General features: G+C 43.7%; 1 protein-coding gene across 4 annotated transcripts; it reads right to left on the reverse strand.

The window, feature by feature from the left end:
- Nucleotides 1-8: 8 nt before the first annotated feature.
- On the reverse strand, nucleotides 9-15,381 carry SRD5A3 (steroid 5 alpha-reductase 3). 4 transcript variants are annotated; one of them, XM_050948079.1, is made up of 5 exons: nucleotides 15,150-15,224; nucleotides 7,657-7,732; nucleotides 7,025-7,176; nucleotides 2,228-2,422; nucleotides 9-742 (listed from the first exon to the last, which is right to left on the reverse strand). In XM_050948079.1, exons 2-5 carry the CDS (start codon nucleotides 7,707-7,709, stop codon nucleotides 552-554), a joined length of 591 nt encoding a protein of 196 aa, XP_050804036.1. In that variant the 5' UTR covers nucleotides 7,710-7,732; nucleotides 15,150-15,224; the 3' UTR covers nucleotides 9-551. The 4 variants fall into 4 exon arrangements, with proteins under 4 accessions (XP_050804036.1, XP_050804035.1, XP_050804037.1 ...); XM_050948078.1 differs by lacking the exon at nucleotides 15,150-15,224 and adding an exon at nucleotides 14,887-15,115; XM_050948077.1 differs by having other exon boundaries at nucleotides 10-742; nucleotides 15,169-15,265.
- Between the last annotated feature and the right edge of the window lie 8,153 nt (nucleotides 15,382-23,534).

The raw sequence follows: 23,534 nt of genomic DNA on the forward strand, positions 1-23,534 counted from the left end.
GTAGTAATGCTGAGCACCTGCAATTCCCACTGACTTCAGTGGGATTTGTGGGTGCTAAGCACTTCTGAAAGAGAGTCACTTCACTTTTATTACGTGTCTACATATGGGTTAAGGAGTCTAATTTTAGCCACTCAGGTTTGAAAATGGTGGGCGTAACTCATTTCCAACACAATGTTCTAATGTTATGGTTACTTTAAGAAGTGAGGTCTATGCATTGAGTGAGAATTTCTAATCATGGCTCAGGAAAGTAATTTATTCTGTAGCCTCTGCGTATCAGTCTCCCCATTTATAAGAGAGAGATGATAAACACTTAACTAATAATCACAATTACCTGATAAGTGTTCCTAACACATTTTAGACATATTTCTATTCAGGATGATACAAGTGTGAACTTTGTTTTAAACCTTGCATACTGTGAATAACTGTATCTCACCAGCTCATTTCTCTTCCGGATGGAAAATGATCTGCATAGATACATATTCACGTCAGCATTCATTTCACTGAGTTTTTGGAAAATACCAGTGTTCTAAGGGATTGGGCTCTAGAGAGATTCATTGTGACACACAATATTTAATGGAAAAAATTATTACAAACAGCTCCAAGAAGTGAAACATCTCACCTGATTTACCTTTTCTAAGATTAGCTAGAATCACATGGCATCTATGTTGGTGAACAGAGGCCCAAATGTACATCATAATTCCTAGGATGTGATACCAGCAGATCTGCATAAAGAGGTCTTTCCCTGAATTAAAAATGAAAACAGTATGCCTACTAATACAAGATTAGAAAAAAGTCTGCATTGAACCCTCACCAACACCATCTCAAAAAAACGTTCAGCATAAATATATCTATTTAACCTTGCAGCATTTTCGCAGTGTACTCCCCTCTTCTTGAATAATGGTGAAGGGGGCTTTTAAACACAACTTATGCAGACAGTGAACCACACCCTAGTTATGAACTGCTGCAGGCCTTTATTCTTAAGTGCCTGCTACTGCACATTATAATGAGTCAGTTCTGTTTTTAATCAGTAGCTGTAGGAATAAGGGATGGTGCATACCACAAGCAGAAGGGGTCACCATTTGGTTCAGGCCTCCATATTCTAACATGTTTTTGACTGTGACAGTGTTTATAGAAGTGTATTCTTATCACCATGTTAGAAGACAGTGCCATAGCTGAGGTCAAGATATTACAGAACTGTGTTGCCTTAACTATACTAGCAATAAAAAAAAACGGTTAGAACAGATTACTCTGATCTGAAAGAAATTTGCACTATGGATGGGCCCCAGTGCTTATGCCAATGCACCATCTCTGTGGAATGACAAGATTAGGAAGGTAGAAAATGCACCCAGACAGTGCCACCTAGAAAAGGCTTTGTTTGCACCAAAATCATTCTAAAAGTGCTGTAAAATCAGCGTGGAGGACAAACGCTACCTCTTAGATAGCGTGAAATGACAAATTCTGTATCTAGTGCTGACCACATAAGAAAAATTAGTCATGTGAAAAGCACACCAGGCCGTTTGGGCGTTTTGGTTCATCCTGTACCTATGCAGCAGAGCAAACAACAGCTCAACTGTAGGACTTGGTGCAACATGTTGGTAGAAACAGGTCACATCATTCAAAGAGCTCTACAGGATTCGTGGATACTTAACTGGTCCAAGTAGCAAAGAGAAAGGAGACTATCTGATACTAGATAGTTGACTGGAGGCCAAGAACTAAGTCGACGGACAAAGGTGCTGGCCATGGGGCAGGCTCATATTTAAAGGAGGGTCCATAGCAAAGAGAAACTTCAGACTACAATAGCCATGTAATCAGGGAGATCCTGACTTCTGCTGAGCTGGAGGTTCCTTCATAAAGTGGAAGCACCTCATTGACAAAGACATGATGTGTTGGGCCTGGGAGTCTAAGGGACATGGTGGCATACAGCAAACAATGGTACTGAGCTATAAGGATACATACTACAGGTGTGCATGTGATGTCGTGTGCTAGCTAATAAGTCTGACTTCAAGTAAGTGCAGTAAGTACTTTTATAGGTCTCATCAAATACCTCTTATCTCACATACTCCTGTACACTCTGCAGATAGAACTTTAGAAAGTGAAAAGATTAAGTATACTACTAATCTCTCGCTCACCCATCCCCCCCACTCCCACCCTCACCAAACCATCTTGTGATACTAGAAACAAATTAAAAAGAAGCTGCAACTATGGTTAGCACTAAAGAGGCACTCACCATTGCTGACATTAGCTGGCACTTGACACAGCACCGTTAAGCCAATAACAATATAGTACCCAAGTCCCATACAGTACTGTAAGATATGAAGGACACCACTGGAGAAGACACTGATGCACAGGCACTCTATGAGCCTCTGAAAGCTGTGTAGCAACAGGAGCATGAGAACCAGGAGGACAGACAGGTGTTTGTCACCTACAAGTCAAACAGAAGTGACAATCTCAAACTCTTTCTCTTCAAAAACAGAGCTGTGAATTCCTTCTGGAAAACAGTTTCCACTATAATTTAATTTGCATTAATTTTAAAATTATCTAGAGGGACATCAGCTATGGAATCTGAACAGCAGGAACGAGAGAAAAAAAAATCAGTGCGTGTATTTTTAAGATGACTGCCTTGAAAGATGGAGAGTAAGTCCTTTTGGAAAGAAAGGATGCTTTTTAATTTGCGTATATGGCACCCATATTGTGTATATGGCGATGATGAGCACATTTAGCGTTTGTCTTATTATTAGTGTTGCAAAAGGAACACTGGCAACCTGAAGGATGGTAATTTAAATTAAAAAAAAAAAATAAAGTTAGAAGCGAAAGCAGGTGTAAAAACTACCTCCAAATTCCCCAATCTGCCCATTTTTTTTTTAAAAACTGCTTCTCGTTCCTCTGTTGGTGTCTGAAAGAACCACACAAAAAGAGAAAACGGACTATACTGAAATGGACTATACACATCAATTTGTCAAATGCATGATGTAAAAAAACTTGAGATTTTTAATTTCTTTCAGTTACACAGAAAAACCTCAGCTATTCAAAATGTGAAAACATCCAATAAACTGGCATTTGTTTTTTCCAAGTTTTGGCTACGACCTCTGAGCTGTTACAAGATTTACTGACTCATTTTTCAGGCAGAAGTTTTTTGTTTTTTTTTTTTTCAGTTGACAATGTGCTAAAGGTGAACTGTAAGGCAAAATACTTTTTTTTGTTGTTGCTTTTATTGGATTTTGATGACGTATTAAGATAGACCCGCCTCACCTTTTTTTTTTTTTTTTTTTTTCCCTAAATTAAGGCTGAGAATCAGCATCCCCTCCCCTCTGAGTTGGGGGAAGGGAGAGCCACACAGGTTCTCCCCATTTTTCTTGCTAAGGTAAAATAAAAGAAAGGCCAGATACTTATAGTGTGACAAAACAAAGGAATATATTTTTAAAATTATGAAATACTCTTTATATATCCTAAAAACAATTGTACAGGGCAAAAAAGTTTTGCTTTGCCGTCCACTTTTAAATCAATTAAACCAAGAGATTATTCTGGAACATCCTTTCCATTACTTTCTTCTATCTAAATAAAGGAGGGATTACTTCTAGAAAAGGACTATTGGATAGTGGTCAAAGCCTTGAACAAGGCCACTGACCCTCTCTGTGCCTTGGTTCCCCGACCTGTACTTCTTCTGGTGGTACTGCAAAGATTAATGTATGTGTATCATGGAATTCTTTGTTTACAGACTTCCCAAATCTATAAAATCTTTACATAGTTACACCCTAATCTAGAATTTTTCAAATAAAGTATTTCCTTACCAATCCAATGGGAGATCAAATTTGCTTCTTTCAGATCTATTCTAAGTTTCTGATGAAGGCAGGGGCTGGGAAGGTGACACTGCACCCCCTATTCTTCACAGTGATATGATGATCTGATTATGGCATAATTCTGACCCATTTTGTACAAGGTAAGTCATATGAGGTGTCATTGGAAAAGTTATGATTTCCTGAATACGATTATCCTATTTGTATGCATGTATCATTTTTGTATCTGAAATTATGAATATTGACTAGAGATCTGTATATCAAATAGGCTTCCTCTGGAAAACACCCACAACTAGCCTTTCAGATACAAGAATGAAGAAGCCAGGCAGGGCTGATGGCTCATCAGCAAAGACAATGGACTGTGGAATAGCTAACCTTCCTGTGGGCATTTTGGCCAGCCTGTAAACAATGGTTGCTATAAACACTCCAAGGGCATGGGCCCAGACCACATGTCTCTGGTCTCCATCGTGGGATGTCAGTATTTTTCCACAAACCGGTCTGGCACCCAAGTTTTGAAACAAAGGGTTCCCGCTCTATGCTAAAGCTATATAAGGCAGGGAGTGACATCATCGGTTGTTCTTCACTCCTCATGCAAGAAGACTCCTGGAAAGGCCTAAGGAACAAAGACTAAACCGGGGGAAATGCTGGAACCAGGCTAAAGGGATTTCTAGCCTGCATATGAAAAACCTAGGAATTCCAAGCTGCAAAGCAAGTGTAGCCTGTGCCTTAAGAATCTGTAGCCTGCTTGTACCATCTATCAGGGTGGGAAACTGCTAATGTGTTAGACTTTGTTTGCATTTTTGTTTATTTACTATGTAATGTGCTTTGATCCTGCTACCTGTAGGGCAAGGAGGCACATTTAACCCTGAGCCTCTGATGGATGGAGTATCTGGCTAGTGATTTACGCTTGGTCTACGCCAGGGTGGGCAAACTTTTTGGCCTGAGGGCATCGGGTTTCCGAAATTGTATGGAGGGATGGTTAGAGGAGGCTGTGCCTCCTCAAACAGCCAGGCGTTGCCCAGCCTCACCCCCATCTGACCCTCCCTGCTTCTCACCCCGACAACCCACCCGGGACCGCTGCCCCTCGTTCCATCCTCTGACTGCCCCCCGCTCCTTACTGCCCCCCCGCCGCTCCATCCAACCCCTCCTCTCATTCCTGACTGCCGCTCCCCTGAAACCCCTGCCCTATCCAACCACTCCTTCTCCCTGTCCTCCAACCACCCCCGGAACCCCTGCTCACTCCCCCAACCAACCTCCTCCCCTTCCTGACTGTCCCCCCCAGGGCCACTACCCCCATTCAACCCCTGTTTCCTGCCCTCTGACCACCTCGACCTCTATCCACAACTCCACCCCCTGACCTCCACCACCACCCCGAACTCCACTGCCCTCTATCCAACTCCACCTGCTCCCTGCCCCCTTACCATGCTGCCTGGACCATCTGTGGCTGGCAGGGCTACAGCTGTGCCACCCAGAGCAGTAGGACAGGCAGCCATGCCACCCGGCTGGAGACAGCTGCACCGCCCAGCAGAAGCCAGCCACGCCACCGCACAGCACAGAGCACTGGGTCCGGCCACGGCTCTGCATCTGCGCTGCCCCAGGAGCTTGCAGCTCTGCTGCACAGAGCATTACGTCGGTGGCGCAGTGAGCTGAGGCTGTGGGGGAGGGAGAACAGCGGGGGAGGGGGCCAGGGCTAGCCTCCTGGGCCAAGAGCTCAAGGACCAGACAGGAGGGTCCTGCGAGCCAGATGTGGCCTGTGGGCCACAGTTTGCCCACCTCTGGTTTACACTATAGTTAAGCTGTCTTATGTCGACCTATGTTGTGTCTACACTACAGCCTTGCTCCCACCAACGTAAGTGCTCTACTACACTAACATCATAACTCCACCTCCACAAAAGGTGTAAGGCTTATGTCAGTGAAAGTGAGAACAGGTATTCACATGACACTGTTGTAGCCAGCATTGCAAGATATATACATGCCAGATGTGCTAAAGATTTATATGTCCCTTCATGCTTCAGCCACCATTCCAAGGACATGTGTCCATGCTGTCTATAACGATCCAAAGCAGTGCGGACCAACGTATATTCATTTTCATTATCTGAGCCAGATGCCACCAACAGGTTGATTTTCTTTTTTGGTGGTTTGGATTCTGTAGTTTCTGCATGGGAGTGCTGCTCTTTTAAGACATCTGAAAGCATGTTCTACACCTCATCCCTCGCAGATTTTGGATGTCACTTCAGATTCTTAAACCCTGGGTCTAGTGCTGTAGCTATCTTTAGATAGCTCACACTGGTACCTTCTTTGCGTTTTGCCAAATCTGCAGAGAAAGTGTTCTTAAAATGAACAACATGTGCTGGGTCATCATCTGAGACTGCTATAACATGAAATATATGGCAGAATGCGGGTAAAACAGCTGGAGACATACAATTCTCCCCCAAGGAGTTCACTCAAAGTTAAATAACGCTTTTTTTTTCTTAAAAACAAGCATCATCAGTGTGGAAGCATGTCCTCTGAAATGGTGGCCAAAGCATGAAGGGTCATATGAATGTTTAGCGCATCTGGTATGTACTACATATAGCTTGCAACTCTGGCTACAAAAGTGCGATGCGAATGCTTGTTCTCACATTCAGGCAACACTGTAAATAAGAAGCAGGCAGCATTAGGAAATGTAAACGTAAAACAACTGGTCTTAGCAACTGGCTGAACAAGAAGAACCGAGTGGACTTGTAGGCTCTAAAGTTTTACATTGTTTTGTTTTTGAGTGCAGTTATGTAACCAAAAAAATAATCTACATTTATAAGTTGCACTTTCATGATAAAGAGATTGCACTACAATAGTTGTATGAAGTAAATTGAAAAATACTATTTATTTTCTTTATTATTTTTACAGTGCAAATATTTGTATAAAAATAATATAAAGTGAGCATTGTACACTTTGTATTCTGTGTTGTAACTGAAATCAATATATTTGAAAATGTAGAAAAACATACAAAATATTTAATAAATTTAAATTGGTATTCTCTTATTGTTTAACAGTGTTATTAAAACTGAAATTTTTAAAATTGTGATTAATTTTTTTAGTTAATTGCGTGAGTTAATTGTGATTGAGAGCCCCAGTATAAATTAATAAATTAGAGATGAGTAGCTGATGCATTCTCGAAGGGAGGTCACGAGAGTATACCAGTTCTGCGTTACAACATCTGTGCATCTGCCCATAACATGTGGAGTACTTGCCCACATCCTGGTTTTGTGAAGCTCCACCAAGAGCACTGAGCAAATTCTGAAGCCATACTGGGAAAGGTCTTGATAGGAACAAAGCTTGAATAAGTAATAGGAGCAGAAAGCCGTTCCAGACCACAGAAAGAATATAAAAGTGAGAAAACCACCTGTGGAAGAAAGAAGCAGCAGTATTAACTTTCAGGATTTTCAATCAGTTTTTTCTTATCACTCTTTTCTTCAGTGTTGGAATTCAGTGACCAAGTCTAAGGAGAACGGCTCATTTTCATTTGGCCTAACCTCCCACAAAAGACAATGGGGCCTTTTATGGAACTACCAGATGTCTACCATAGCCTCATTCCAACACTCTCTCCCAGTTATATCCCGCTCAGAATACTAAACCTCCCACTCACTGTATTTTTTTCTGTGTTTTTAGACCCTTCAGGTGGCTGGACTGGAAAACTAGAAGAGTGAAGACCACACAAAACAAGTGCAAGACTCAAGGCTTTAAATAAATAAAATACATAAATACAAACCACACAGCAATACATGAAGGTAAAATGAAATTTTGAAAATATAAAATCCTTTGGTTAGAAATTGCACAGTTAAAAGTCTGAAAATGACATGTTTTAATACCCCAGCCATCCTACCTGGAATTATTTTCTTGGCATTTCCATGCTGTTGCCTCTAAAAGTATTTTCATCTTCTTCACCTCTTCTGGACAGACTATGCAGAGCATGGAAAAATTACTACTGTTCTGCATTGGTCTTTTGTACAAAACCACCCAGACACCATTACACAGCTGGACAGTGTGTTGTTTTGTCACCACACAAATCCATGAGTCTTTAAATTGTCTTGTAGACCTATGGATTATTCATCTCTCTTGATATCTTTAAGGCAAGACTGGATGCCTTTCTGGAGCATATGCTTTAGATAAACACAAGTTATTTGGCTCAATGAAGGGGTAACTGGATTAAATGTAACAGTCTGTGATATACAGGAGGTAATTCTAGATGATCTCATGGCTTCTTCTGCTCATAAAAATCTACAAATAAAATCAGGACATCTGGTGATATCTGCCAACAGAATAAACATTCAGGATGGGCATGCTCAAAGTTTTCTGACCACAGTACTTCCTCGGATGATCTTATACTGACAAAGTTTTGACTGTGTAATCAAATAAGACTGTATTTAGCTTCAGAATATGGCAAACTGACCTGGCATTTGAGGTTGATGACTTATTTTTCAAATCATATGGGAAACAGAATGCAGAGGAGCTGGATATTCCACAATGGCAAACAAAGATGTGCATCACACTGAGAACTTTCCAGGGGCTTGATAAATTTGACTTTATGGGTAACATGATCAAATTCTCCTAATCACTTAAAATGGGTATAAAGAACAGGAGTACTTGTGGCACCTTAGAGACTAACAAATTTATTAATTAATAAACATGGCTGCTACTCTGAAACCTGTTAAAATGGGTATGTTCTACAGTGTTGACAGATCTCAGCTGGGACCTTTAACTTCTCTGGATAGACAAGAGTGCTCCATAAGAGTATTGGCTTGTACCCAATGCTCAGGCTATCATTTGGGAGCAGGCTATCAGCCTCTGATCAGCATTCTACAACATTCTCTCTCAACCAGCAATACAAAGTCACTCACACAGATGGAGAGCTTCATTGTGCACAGAGCAACCATTTGCTCGCTTACAGCAGGCAGACCAAGCAGGTACAGATTTAATTTATCTGAAAACACTCTTCGTACTCCAGTCTCTGAGCAAACACCATATCTACACAGCAGGGGTTGTTATAGTAAAGTAGCACTTTGGGCTTAAAGACAAACAGAACTCAAACTGCTATGACTTTTTATGCAAACCAGGTCTCCACTTAGCCCATATTCAAGTCAAACTCAAGTCTTGTTTGATATGGGCAGCTTAGACTCTTGGGGAGGCTTCCAGCAGTGGAAAGTTTGTGTGGGGAAAGGGATAGAACAGAGGCTGAAAAGGTAGATAATGAACACACTCTTCCCTCTTCTCTCTAAACCCCTCCCAAGGGTTTTTCATTAGAGTTATTTTAATAGCTGGTTGGTTGGTTCAGTGTTATGACTATATTCCCATAAATAACAGCTCAAACACATATGCACGTGTGTGCAGGTATGTGTGTATTTTAAACTATTTATTTGTTTAGGAAGTTTTTCAAACATCTATAAATATCAGAAACAAAACAATCATTACAAGTTAGCTTTCATTTATGTGGGAATATAGTCATCAGAAGGTTATATAACAAGGTGTTACCGTATTACAGAGTGAACATCATTACAACACGTGTCCTTTCTAGCCATTTTATTAAACTGAGTGAAATCTCTACATACACATTTAATAGCCCAGACATGTCTATCAAATGCTAATATTTTAAAAAAAAAAACAAAACTGTCCAGGTGTACTGGTTCAAAACATTTATCTTTTTAATGTAAAGAGTGGAGTGCAACTACTACTAAGGCTACTTAAAAGAGTTCCATAGCCACTGCTGCAGAGGCCAAGGGGACTGAATTCTCAATTACAGTGTGCTGGCTCTGCTGCAGCTAGCAAGCCCTGCAAAGCCAATTAACTTAAGATGTCCTAGTGCTATTACAGTATACTATAGGAAACCTTGCCTGCAAAATGCCCTGGGACATTCAGGACCAAATCATCCATCTTGCCTCCACATGCAGAGAAGAGAAAAGACTAGAGAATGCCTACTCATAGGCATGGGTACAAAGACGTGGCATTCACCACTTATGACATCGTAACGCCTTTCACACAACCCTGCAAAAGAAGCCTCTTCATTGAAACTCAATGAACTCCATGAAGAGGAGAAGGAGGAGGGACAAGACAAAAGAGACAAAGGATGCTTTTCACTGAGTCACATCCTCCCACAATTCCACAGGACTTTATTGGGCAAGTTAATGACAACCCTGTTAGCATACATTTGCACCTTTTGTGATGTGGAACTTCCCTTAAAGGTCTGGAGCAGTGTCAAGGTCCACGTACCCGACAGTCTGACAGTTTTGGAGCCAAATCACACTTTCACAATGGAAAATGCATTGGAAAATTCTATTAGCGCAAATTCACTGAGTTTCATTACCGTTATGGGGGAGTAGAGTGCATAAAAGATTAATTTAGCCTCACAATACTGTGCAGTAGTAGTAGCTATGCCCAGTTGCAGGGCTGAGACTAGAAGCCAGGAGCCTAGGGGCCCTCTTCTCTAACCTTTAGAAGGATTCTCTAGTTGATAGCACACTCAAGAGATCCAGGTTCAATTCCCAATTCAGACACAGATTTCTTTTGTGAACATTGGCAAGTCACATGATCTCTCTGTCTCAGTTCCCCATCCAGAAAAATGTGATATTTCCCAGAGGATTTCTGAGGATAAAACCCATAAATAAGTATGATGCATTTAGAAATCATGGTGGTGAAGGCCACTGCATGTCTAGATAGACAGCCAGATAGCCTAGATAACACATCTTCAAACTCATTTAGGTCATTCTGGAGAACTGCAGGGAGTCTTAAGGAGAGATTAATAAGAATGGGACTTTTCAGCTTGAAAAAGATAAGACTAAGGGGGGTTATGATAGAGGTCTATAAAATCATGACTGGTGCAGAGAAAGTAAAAAAGGAAGTGTTATTTACTTCTTCTCGTAACACAAGAACTAGGGGTCACCAAATGAAATTAACTGGAAGCAGCTTTAAAACAAACAAAGGGAAGTATTTATTCACACAACGCACAGTCAACCTGTGGAACTCCTTGCTAGAGGATGATGTGAAGGCCAAGACTATAACAAGGTTGAAAAAAAAGAACTAGATAAATTGATGGAGGATAGGTCCATCGATGGCTGTTAGCCAGGACTGGCAGTGATGGTGTCCCTAGCCTCTGTTTGCCACAGTCTGGGAATGAGCGACAGGGATGGATCACTTGATGATTACCTGTTCTGTTCATTCCCTCTGAAGCTCCTGGCATTGACCACTATTGGAAGACAGGACACTGAGCTAAATGGACCTTTGGTCTGAGCCAGTATAGCCGTTCTTACGTTATGTCTTATTTGAAGCAATGCATTATATTTGTTTGAGCTGAGTGATTTGCAAAACTTGTGCACTTGTAGAATGTGCTACTTGTATCAACTGATCAGCTCTACAGTAAGCAATGTTGAGGGAGTATGTGTAATTTGTCTGTGGTTTTAATCTTTATAAACTAGCTAAAATTTAAGGAGGGCAGAGCCACCTTGCATGGGGCCATGCTAACTCTCCTTTCATATATGCTTGTATAAAATAAAGAAGCCTCAGGCTGTCTGATCCAAAAATCAACCGTGGGGTCAGTTTTCCACAACACATATTACTGTGGCTCTTTGGCAATGTACACTGGTAAATTCTGGCTCCTTCTCAGGCTGGTCACCCCTGGTCTATACTATACACCTCTCCTGATACAGGGCAAGACACACTCGTAGGGCAGCTTGCACTGCTGATGATCATTATATGCTTTTGCACTGAACAAACAATTCAGCCTCCTCTACAGCTGTCATCTTAACATCTTTCATTCCAAGACCTTAAAATCAAATGATGCCAGCTCTCCAGATTTTGAGGAGAGTCTTGTCACAGGCCCAAGGACTCGCTCCCTCAGTGGGTCCCATGGGGAGGCAAATTAGCATTGTACGTTGCTAACACAGTTGCAAGCATTGCAAGGCATTTCGGGGGAGGGTCAAAGGCGAGTATGTGTAAAGTAAAGAATTCCTTTGCAGGTTGCGAGAGGCCAAAGGGGGAAGGAGGAAGAGAGCAGAGAATGGGTTAACTCAACACCTCAGCTAGCCCTGTCTGAAGATAAAAAGCTGGCCCAGGTACAAGGTCATGGGCTCAAAAAAAAAAAAAAAGTTTGCAGCAGCCTAGCCATGAAAAGAGGAAAACTAAGTAAAGCCAGGCTACAAAAATTGCAGTAAAAAGAGTAAAAACAAATAAAACGGCAAAGGACAATGGGGGGGGGGGAACAAAGTCTCTAAAGCCAGTGTCTTTTGGAAAAGCCGAGGAGGCCACAGCAAGCCAGTTTAAACTGGTACAAAAAGCACCACGAACAGAGGGCCCTAAAACAAAAACACCCCCCAAAACCTAAAAACCCTCCCAAGAGCCAAAGGCAAAAAATCACAGCAAACCCCAAACTATCCGGGCCCAAGACAGAACTCCCATCCACCCTTCTTACGTTACACCCAGGCTTGGCCAGCCTCAGGTAAAGCATGTGTAAGTATAAAAGTGGGTTAGGGCTTGGGGCACTAACACTTTCTTCCTTCCTCTAAGTGATGTGGGAAACACTCATCACTCTCCGCCGTTATTTTATTAATAAAGCTTTAAAATGTAGACACTTGGTGTGTTTTATCATCTCCTCCCCAAACAATCCTGTGGCTTCAGCCTAATCATCTGATGCCTCAGGCAGATTGGTAATATACATGTCACATTTTTGGTGGAGAATTGCGGAGGGATGGAGCCCTGCAAAGTGTGCCAACTGTCCTGCCCTTGGTATTTCACGTTTGCTCTGCTCGGCACTGTTGGTATTTCATGTTGAGGATTTCATAATTACAGGTGTGCCCCACCCTCAGTCATAGCATGGCTGAAAACCAGAGAGGGGGTTAGCATTCCTCTCTCCACCATGGTCTGCGGAGGGAAGGGTGCAGGTGGGTCAGCCCCCGGTCACAGGAATGCCGGGCAACAGAAGGGGGGCTTAGAGACCCTTGCTCCACACGACAGGTATTCTCGATGCATACACCCTCAGCAGCAGCATGACTGAGCACAAAAGAAGAATTTAGGATTTCTCGCTCTGCCCCTGGAAGGGGTTTTGTATTTGGTGTATGAACCCTCGGTGGTAGTAGGCCAAGTAATATGGAGGGAGGCTTAGCGTCTCTCCCTCTGGCCCAATGGGGTAACACTGGACGCTCTGGTGCTGGTGTGGGCTACATAAAATCTCAAAAAAAATTTTAAAAAGTCTTAAAAGTTGTACTAAGGGATTGTAACATGTTCAGGAAACAGAAAGGTACAGCTGTGGATTAGGGAGTCCCGCAGTCGTGAGCAATGGCATCAGCGATGGGTTCAAGGCTAGACGTATGGGCATAAGGGAGTGCAGACATGGTAGTCTGGCTGCCCGGTCAGCTGGCGTCACAGGAGGCAGGTGAGCCTAATGCCCAAGCCACAGGGGAAGCAGCAAAGAGGAACAGAATCCTGCTGCCTCCTTCAAAGGGGGGAAGGGTGTGAAAACCTCTCCTGGCTGGAAAAGGCTCTCACCAAGGTGGGATACAATCCCTGGGGTTCTGTGGCGGAGTGTCAGAGAAGGATGCAAACTTGGCAGAATTTGTTAAACCTATATGCCAAGTATAAAAAAAAGAAGGGTAAGAACCTAGGGGCAGCTGTGGAATTAATTTGAACTGCAGCAGCCATGTGGTATCAAATGTTGTTGGGACAAAAAGAGGAGCTGGGGAGAAGGGACAAGGCATATGCCTGATTACTAGTGGAAACTGAGCAACTAAAAGCACAAATTGCTAACCAGGCAGCAACCCAAGCCTACACCCAGGACAAGTTACAGGCTTTAAGACAGGACTTTCAGGCGGAAAAAGCAAAACGCACCTGCCTGAAAGCCGTGACTAAGCAAGTACTGGTTCTTCAAGAACTTGTCAAAAATTTACCTATTCGTGTTCACCAGACGCCACAACAGCAGTGTGCTTAACAGTTAAAACGTCAATTGGCTGTGCGTTCGGTTCAAGTGGCGAGCCTCACGGGGGATGATCTGGGTGACCCTTGTGAGGGCTTTGATCTCTCCCCTTGTGAGGATCCTCAATTTGGGAAGAACCTTGTTGCACCCCTATAGCGACCCTCATTAAGGCCAGGAGAGATCCAGAGGGTGAAGGGGAAGAAGGTCATATGTATGGCACCCCCAACTACAAAAAGAGCAGCCCCTGGGGTAATTACAAAAAGGAAAGGGACCAGGAGGGGTGGGGGCTATTAAGGAGCCCACTCTCCTTGCTAAATTGGTAGTGAAACAAAGCCTGTGCCCATAAAAAGGAGTGGTTCAACAAAAAAGCAGGCTCAGGCCCAGCCAAGCAGATAGGCAGCAGACAAAGAAATTGGAAAACCGCTTAAAAGCCCTAAAAGGCATAATGGGAAAAGTTTAAAAAAAAAAAAAAAAAAAAGTAAGTGCAAACATAGGGAAATTTAAACCCTAAAACAATACTTAAAATAATAAAATTTAAGTTAATTAAAATGTCACTTTAAAAAACAAGTATTTTTTTTAAAAAGTAAAAAGTTAATTTTTTTTAGCTTTTGCAGAGTTAAGTAGTTAAACATTATAAAAGTATTAAAAAAAATTCTTGGTTTCTTTGCAGCTATTTTAAAGAAAAATGGGCCCTTTTCCAAAAAAAATCAGTAAATAATCCAGAGAAAAAAAAAACTACTAAAAATCATTTAACTATAAACAATTTAGTAGTTAAATTTGCAAAAACAAACAAAACAAAACCACACACACACATGCAAGGAGTTCTATCAAAACTTAACTTCCTTAAATATACATAAAAAAAGATTTATCTACGTACAGCTATGTAAATCTGACACAGTCTCACAATATCTAGTGGGTTCTTAAAGCTCCAGCTTCTGGAGTTGTGGGATTACATGATAACCTCAGTCTTCATTGTAAAAAAACCAAACCAAAATAAAATCTACATTTCCAACTCCCATGATTACAGAGAAAAACTGGAAAACATTAGGAGTGTATATCAAAGCCCAGAAGCCCCTAGATGACCACAAAGAAACATAACCCAATATTAATGAAAACAAACATTAAAAAAAACGCATAAAATTTTCAAGCCAATCTCACGACTTTCCAAGGCCAGACCGGACTAGCATCACTCCTGCAGCCCTTTACACGGCTGAAGAGGGGTCTGTTGCACAAGCACACCCGACCCACAGGGCTGAAGGCTGCATGGCAAGCGTGGGGCTCTCTGCAGCCGGGGGTACGGGCAAGGGCCGGTACCAGCCTTCCCAGCAGAGCCACGCCGCCCAAGGCGGAAAGGGACAGAGCCCCTGCTAGGGCGGGCTCGGGAAGGCGGGTGTCCCTGTGCCGGGGACGCGCTAACAGACCCGGCGCTCCTCCCTTCACCTCTTAGGCACATCCAGAAGCCGCAGCCAGGCTGGGCGCTGCCCGCAGCCGCTTTTGGTCTTCCCGTAGCGGATCAGGTCCTGGAAGAGGCCGGCTCCGAGCCCCGCACGCGGGGCCTGCAGCAGCTCCAGCAGCAGCGCGGCGAGGAAAGGGGCGGCCAGCAGCAGCCAGAGGGCGCTGATCGCGGACACCATGGCCCGGGAGCCTCCCTGCACACGGACACAGCACGGATCCAAGGCCAGGCGGGTCTAAGCACCACCCCCGCCGCGGAGCCGAGCTGTAGCTGTGGGGAAAGGGAGGCGGGGCCAGCCACCTCCCAGCTGAGGGAGAGGCCCGGCAGTCTCCCCGCCCCCCTGAAAGGTGCCCGGAGAGCCCAGAAACCACCCCCACCTCCCCCGTCAGCTGTGCATATGTGACCCTGGGTGCCCTCAGCCTTGATACCTGTCTCCCTTCCCTCCCTGGCCGGCACGGGGCTGCTGAGATGCCCCGCTTCGCCTCTGCTCTTTCCCAGGTTCGCTTGTAGCAAGGCACTTAAAAACAAAAATGCTGAAAGGGAAACAAGCTAAAGAGAAACTGCTGAGCTTCAGTTCATTTGCAAATTTGAGCCCTCAGCTCAGAATTAAACAAAGACTGTGAATGGCTTGCCAACTATAAACTGCTGCCCAGAAGATTCAGGGGGGCCTGGGGCAAAGCAATTTCGGGGGCCCCATCCATAGAAAAAAGTTGCAATACTATGGAAGAATAGATTTAAAATTTTTATTAAGGTGATGTTTAAAAAAGTGAATGGTACAGAGTTTACACATAGAAGTTTCTGGTTATCAGGGACTAACATACAGATTATCGAGGGTGCAAAATTTGGTTTAAAATCAAGTGGCATGAGGAATACATAATCTGTGATATTCCCGATTGGGGGTAAACGATTGATGGGTCAAAGTACAGACATTGAGATATGAGGGTATGAAGTTCATAAAATGGCTATGTTTGGGTGTGGAGTCTAATGAATAGATATGAGGATGGATTGACCCTATTCTCATGGGGGCCCCTGCAGGGCCTGGGGCAAATTGTTCCACTTGTTCCCCCCCCCCCCGGGCGGCGCTGACTACAAAAGCAGTTCCTCCTCCCTTGGTGTTCACACCTCAACTGCTAGAAGAGGGCCTCATCCTCCCTGATTGAACTGACCTCGTTATCTGTAGACTGATTCTTGCCTGCATATTTATATCTGCCTCTGGAAATTTCCACTACATTCATCTGACGAAGTGGGTATTCACCCACGAAAGCTTATGCTCCGATAAGTCTGTTAGTCTACATGGTGCCACAGGACTCTTTGTCGCTTTTTACAGATCCAGACTAACATGGCTACCCCTCTGATAGCTAATATAATGAAGCATCCTGTAGGATGGCAAGCAGAGGCGCAGCCTATGTCGGTTCTGTACAGCAAAGCCATTGCCTGTGCATTTGTGAACAAACTGTGCAGAGAGCTCAATTCTTGCTTTAAAATGTATGGAATAAAAACGGGGAGCAAATAAATGGAAACACCAATACATCTCTCACACAGGAATCCTCGAGTTAAAGCTTTTTTTGGGAGGACTGTAAAAAAAATGTTTCACTTCAGTGTTAAAGGAATTTACAATTTAAGTGTCATACTCACCTGATTTCTTTTACTTATTGCTGCTACAAGGAACACCTATGACTATTATAATAAAAAGATTACAGAAGAAAATTTCCCTTCTATTTACAGTTTGTTTTATGTTGTGTATTTATCTGCACTTTATGTATAGTCAACTGCATTGTTCTTTTTGTGTATTGTTACCAGATTTCCCCATTACTTTGGGGTATGCTCATTTATTAGGGTTATTCTTCGGGGGGAGGGGTGTCTGTAATTCTATCAATGTACTGCTTGTGTCACTTGTGTTCTCACATGGACCTTTACTCCCTTCTGCAAATTCCCTCCCAATGGAGCTATCCTGCAGGACCTATGTTCCCTAGGGCTGGGTTCTTCCAGCCGCAGAATCAAAGGAACGCACACACACTAACAGAGCACGTCTGAGAAGACCAGGTTAATTAGCACACCCAAGCTGACCCCTTATATATTCCTAGACTTAGTAGGCTGGGTCAAGCACCACTCCCAAGCTGTCACCCTCATATGCCCTTGGACTCAGCAGGCTCAGTCGAACAGCACCTCCAAACTGTCACCGTCATTTGCACTTGGACTCAGGAGGCTGGGTTGAACAGCACCTCCAAGCTGCCACCCTCATATGCCCCACGTTCAGCACGTCTCTATCCCCACTTTCACATTGCAATTGTTCTGGTAGTAACCCACTTGATGAGCAAACCCCACAGGATTTTTGGGCGCTGCAGGGATCTTTAGCTTAGGCACAAGAAGCGTTGCTGCTCAGAGAGAGAAAGCAACCAGCTTAACCATGCAAGTTATTTATTGCCAGGTAATAACCATACAAGGGGAGCCAAACAAAAGGGTTATAATATTAAATGTAACTTAAATTTGATTATAAAAGTCAGGTTTAGAAAACTATAACTGATCACACAAGTCAGGGTCAGAAGACTATACTGAGGAGGGGGCGGGGTTCTCACCACTCCGTGAAGCTTGAATCAATCAGGGTTCCCAGGTAGTGCGGGGAGCTGAGTGTCTGGAGTGCTGGAGACAGGCAGAGCCCCCAGCATGATCAGTCAGGAGAAGATGAAGTCCCAATGGAACTGATGCAGAGTTTGGATCCAGGCATCAGAACACTTACCTAAGTATGGGAAGGGGTTTTTGTAGGGGAAGAACAATGGGTCAAGGGAGAACACTAGATTTGTTTATGGGTAAACTGATGGCTCAAGGGAGTACACCAAAGTTGTTTTGTCCAGGCAAGACAATAGGAACTGATTATTCCTGGCAATGGGCGCTGTTCCTTCAGGGGAGCTCACAATGCAATTAGGCAGCTTCAGTATTTTGGATACTAATAAAGGATTTATTACTAGAATTGGTCTGATAACTACTGAGCTGAGTGTGTACAGGTGTGGGTTCATTAACATCTGGACCAGAGATTCCCAATCATGCAGTGCTTCCCTGCTTTCTAGTTCCAGAGTTCGGTGCGGTTCTTGCCTTGGAATCTCTGTTCTCCATTCTGTATACTAATGGAGATGCCCCCCTGTCCCATCTTCAATGCAACTGAGGTTAGAGGAGTTTCCTTAATCCTGTTGTTGGTGTCACTAGACATAACCCTAGGTAACTCGGGAGGGTGGAAGATCACGAGTGCCAATGAAGCCCTCCTGCTCAGGCCTCAATGAACCAATGTTCCTCCATGTTAAACACTTTGTGTAACCTAGTATAACCTAATGTACTAATAGCTGCAAAAATGTAGTGTTAGCAGTTAGTTTTCGGTTGTAACAGCCAGTTCTCTGATGTAATACATTGAAGCTAGGCTAAAGCACGCTCAAGGCCGTTTCAAGATACAGTATACATGTCTCAGCAGCGGAGAGGGGGGAGGAAGGGGGAAGACAAAAGATTGAGTGAGAAAAGATACTGCAGCTGGATGGGAAAGGAGGGGGGAGTGAGAGATCAGCTAGTCAGCAAGAAAAAGTTCTCAGAAAGCAACTGGGATATAAAAGGAGGAAACTACTTGTGTTAGGTGTGCATGATTTGAGGCGTCAGCCTCCCTGCACGGCTTTGAGATCTCAAATAAACTTTGTTTGCTTCTCCACCCTGGTGTGTTTATTGGTGCGGCACACCGGGCGACGGACCCCCCGCTGTTGCTTGGCGTTGGGCACTGTCTGTGCCGGCAACAGTTCTTGGCACCCAACGTGGGGCTCAAGGCTAAAATTATCCTTCTCCAGATCCCTCTTGGTGGTCAACGGATCGCGGCGACGACCGACGCCCAGTGCACACCGGTGACTTCACCTGGGCCTCGGCGGAGACGCGGTGTGAGCGACCCCAGAGGGCACAACGGTGCAATGCACTTGAGTAGTGGAGAAGCAGTTGAGGGCGACAGTGAGGAACCAGTCCCTTGGATAAGGTAGGAACAGTCCAGTAGTGTGGACTTAGGCCCGAGGCTGGGGACGCTCAGTCGTTGTAATTCCCATTAGATGATAGAGCGTCGTATAATGGGTCAAGGGCATAGTATGGGGCGCCAGGTACGGTGTACACCCTTAGAATGCATTCTAGTGACTTGGAAGGTGTTTGGCTCGGATCCGATGACTAAGAATAAACTGAAAAAGTTCTGTACAGTAGACTAGCCTCAATATCAACTAGAGGACCAGAAAAGGTGGCCACCAGAAGGATCACTTAATTATAACACGATCCTCCAATTACTCCTGTTTTGTCAGTGAACGAGTAGCTTCTGAAGCTGTTTGTATGGAGAGCTCTTGTAAAAAAATCCCCTACCGTAGCTCCTGTTCTTCCCCCTGTCTGGCGGAGTGCAAGGATTCAAAAGCAGGTTAGGGATAGTGCAGGGACAAAGGAGGGACCTGTCTAGAAAGGGGAGACCCTATGTCCTAGTGCACTCTCTCCCTGTTGTAGCTAAAAAGCAAGATCAGATGCAGAATGGTACTAGGGGCCAGTGTGAGTGACTGTTACCGGAAGACGCCCAGAGTACCCTGTGAAGCAAAAGCTCGTGACCAGGACTACTCTAACGCAAGCCCGGTAACTAGTGGATCTTTAGGAGGTCTGACCCATGGTGGGCTGACTCGGCCTGGCATCGTCCGGTGAGGAAGCTACCTGGGTCTAGGAGTGTGTGTACCCATCTTCCCTTCCCCTTTCCTTTCCGTGTGGGCTACTGACAGTCTGATCATCTCACTGGATGCAATCAGAGTAAGTGGCGCCGTCTCCCAGAGACTAGCCGACGCTCTTTGCTGAAGGAAGGTGTAGGAGGGTCATGGCCATCCTCATTAGCCTCTCCTGTGTGAGTACCCTGTAGGGAAAAATCCGTAGTTTATGAGCCACTAGTGCGGACAGGGCACCCTCCCTGTGTGTGTAAGTGGAAAATGGGTGGGGGACAGTCTAAACATTCAGGGCCGTAGCAACAAAGAACGTGGCCCCCTCCAAACATATATCCGGGGCCCCTTACAATGCAGAAACTGGAATGCGGTATTTATTTTATACAATATACAGGGTTCATATTATGTATACATAGGCCTACAGTGTACATGTATTCCGTATTTACGCAAAGCGCTTCTTTCGAGCCTTGTTTTCCGCAAAATGGTTAATCAATGCGTCATAGTCCAGAGATCTGGCAATCTTGTTTTCGATTGAGATAACTGCAAGCGCAGAAAGCTTGTCATCTGTCATGGTTGAGCGCAGGATATTCTTGATCAGTTTCATTCTGCTGAAGCTCCTTTCAGCACCAGCGACAGTAACTGGTGTGGTCAGAAGAATTCTGATGCAAATGCAAAGATTCGGATATATCTCCTGAAGGCTGTTCTTGTATATGTAAGTTAAAAAATTATTTGCCGTGACAAGTCCTCTCTCTTTCTTGAAGACATAAATAAAACGATTCAATTCCATTATGAGTTCGTTGGCATCAGTGTCTCCCATTTTTCTTTCAAATTTTTTGCTGTGATTCTCCAGTTCATTTTCTCTGTGACACTGCTTCAGGCTGTTAGCGTTGTACAGAAATCCAAACAACTTATACCACTCCACGAGTTGGTCAAATCACGACGAAACAGAAGATATGGCCTGATCAGTGAGAACAAGAAAGAACTGCGATTTGAATTTTTCTTCGGCAGAAAGATGACTCGAATCATCAGCACATTCGTAATCAAACATTCTCTTCTTACGTCGCACCCTGGTTTCTGGAAACACCTGCTCAATACCCATATGCTCTGCTATTTCACGTGCATTTGTGACCACAGAGTTATATCCTGTATTTCAATAGTCTTCCAAAAACTTCATTGTAGCACCGACTTCTGCCTGCAGTACGTCAATTGACACATCTGGTGACTGAATTAATTTGCTGGTTTTATTGACGTTAAATAGTACATCGTACCACGTGTACACAGTCAGAACAAAAGGCCACCTAGTAACATGGTCTAAAAGCACACCGGCTTCTGTTGCTGTATTGCCATCTTTCTTTTTGAGCGCATATTCTTTCAAAGAAGACAAAGCATTGCACAATTCTTCAAGTGATAACGCAATGGCTTCACAGCATCAATTCTCGACTCCCAACGAGTGTCCGATAACCCTTTAACAGATATTGGCATATGTTCTTGAAGTATATCCCAACGTGAAGGTGAAGAAGAAAAGATAACGTATATTCTGTTAATCAGACCAAAAAAGTCAACGGCATATTTCGATGACTTTGCCGCGGTCTGAGATCACAAGATTCCAAGTGTGAGCTCCACATGGTACATACAAGGCACAGTCATTTATTTCTAGCATGCGGACTTGAACTCCTTTATTCTTTCCTCTCATATTTGCGCCGTTATCATAAGCTTGGCCTCTCACGTCAGCAATGTCTATTCCTAAGTTGTTTGCCTTTTCAAGAAACGCTTCCAATAAGCCCTCGCCAGTTGTATCACGAACATTAAGAAAACCAACAAACGCTTCACGAATATTGACACCATCTTCACCGTTGCATTCAACAAAGCGTAACACCACAGACATCTGTTCTTCATGTGACACGTCAGGAGTACAGTCCAAAATAACTGAATAATATTTTGCTTTTTTAAGCTGCGCTATGTTGGCCTCTTGAATGTTACTGGCAGCAAGTTGAATCAGCTCGTTTTGGATCTGTGCACTGAGGTACTGAACATGTGTCTCTGCCTTCTTAATCCTCTGTAAAAGTTCGCTGAGGACAGTATCATACTTTGCAAGCAATTCAAACAGTCCCAAAAAGTTGCCATTCGAAGGATCGCCGAGCTTTTCATTACTTCCTCGAAATGCCAAGTTTCTTTCGGACAAGAAAATAACGACATCAACTATGCGTTTGACAACATTTCTCCAGAAATCTCTTTCTTTCAGAAAAGCCTGCAATTCGAGTTGGTCAATAGATGTACAGTTTACTATGCCTGACCGAAGGTCAAACCATTTCACCATACAGTCTTGATGACCTTTGCCTGTTTCATGCTGCTGAAGTCTTTTTGACAGTGCTTTCAAAGCAGATGTTCCACGACGTAACAGTATGTCGCCAGTGCCAAATAACTTACAATAAAAACAAAAAATGGAATCTTTCTGAACTGAGTACATTAACCCTGAACGTCTTATTTTCTCGCCATTTGCTATGATTCGATAGAAATGAGTACTTGTGAACCTCCGTATTTCCTTGTTAAATGGAAATTCGTAACTTTCATTCTGCTGCGGTGGGCCACGTGCAACAATGTCACACACTTGCCTGTCCGATATTATAGATGGCCAATCTCTTGGATCATCAGTCAGTGGTTCAGATTCAGATACTTCTTTCCCAGCAGCAGCTGGAATATCTGTCACAGTTTGTTTGGTAGAACAACTGGCTTCACCTTCGACCTCACTTGAAGCACTTCTGGATACTTCTGGATACAATTCGTCGCTGCTAGCGCTGTCCATTTCATGTGCCTGTACCTGTACGTTGGATTGCAGTGCAAAATACGTTGACAACTTTGGAATTTTCTCAAGTTCCTTCTCGGCATCTTTTGCTGCCTTTCGTTAACTAGCTCCGCTCTTATACATTCTCTTAGACATCACAAAGCACGCTTCTGCGTTGGAAACGATAAAAAACTAAACAACTAAATTAATAATATTTATCCGCCGACCGCCATTATGAACGCAAATACATATACTTTGAATGAGTCCAACTAAAATTCGAAACTGACCGACAGACAACTGATGTAGCCAATAACATTATGATGTATCATAATGACTTCATGGTTTTGTCAGTAAAACCGACATGGATTGTGCAATAGCGTCAATAAATGTCACTTACCTAGTTATACCTTACATTTTTTTTGCCACTTTTAGGGGCCCCCTTCCTTGCGGGGCCCCCTCCAGTTGGAGGGTACGGAGGGGGCTTGCTACACCTCTGTAAACATTCCACCTCACCCCCTAAGGGTACCCCAGCATATTACATGTATGTACATTATGGTTCATCAACCTGCAGGTATTTAGAGAATTGGAATATTTACATGCTTGAAAATCCATCTAAACAATGCCCACTAGAAGGTACTTCAATCTAGATAAGATCATACATCTAAGAGGAGCGTTTAATCACCAAAAAGCCCTGACACAGCTTCAGCAAATTTGTCTATTGAGGAAAGGAACGGGTTAATTTAAAAATAATCTTGGCCCAGGGATGGAAGGGGAGGTGGGTTGCTCTGCGTTCAGGGTCAGGAATCGGCACAGACTGTGCTTGGTGCAGGGAGGGGCTGCTTTCAGCCCCAGCTGGCGGTGAAAAAAATAT

Source organism: Gopherus flavomarginatus, chromosome 3 (genome assembly GCF_025201925.1).
Source record: "Gopherus flavomarginatus isolate rGopFla2 chromosome 3, rGopFla2.mat.asm, whole genome shotgun sequence".
NCBI classification, from domain to species: Eukaryota; Metazoa; Chordata; order Testudines; family Testudinidae; genus Gopherus; species Gopherus flavomarginatus.

What these genes read in the sequence shown, in the direction of transcription:
- SRD5A3 (XM_050948080.1), bottom strand. Translation starts at nt 15,362, where the DNA reads ATGGTGTCCGCGATCAGCGCCCTCTGGCTGCTGCTGGCCGCCCCTTTC. An exon ending in CTTCTGGATGTGCCTAAGAG is followed by an intron (nt 7,177 to 15,168) that starts GTGAAGGGAGGA and finishes TTTCTTCCACAG; the next exon opens with GTGGTTTTCTCACTTTTATA. An exon ending in TTCACAAAACCAGGATGTGG is followed by an intron (nt 2,423 to 7,024) that starts GCAAGTACTCCA and finishes TTTGACTTGTAG; the next exon opens with GTGACAAACACCTGTCTGTC.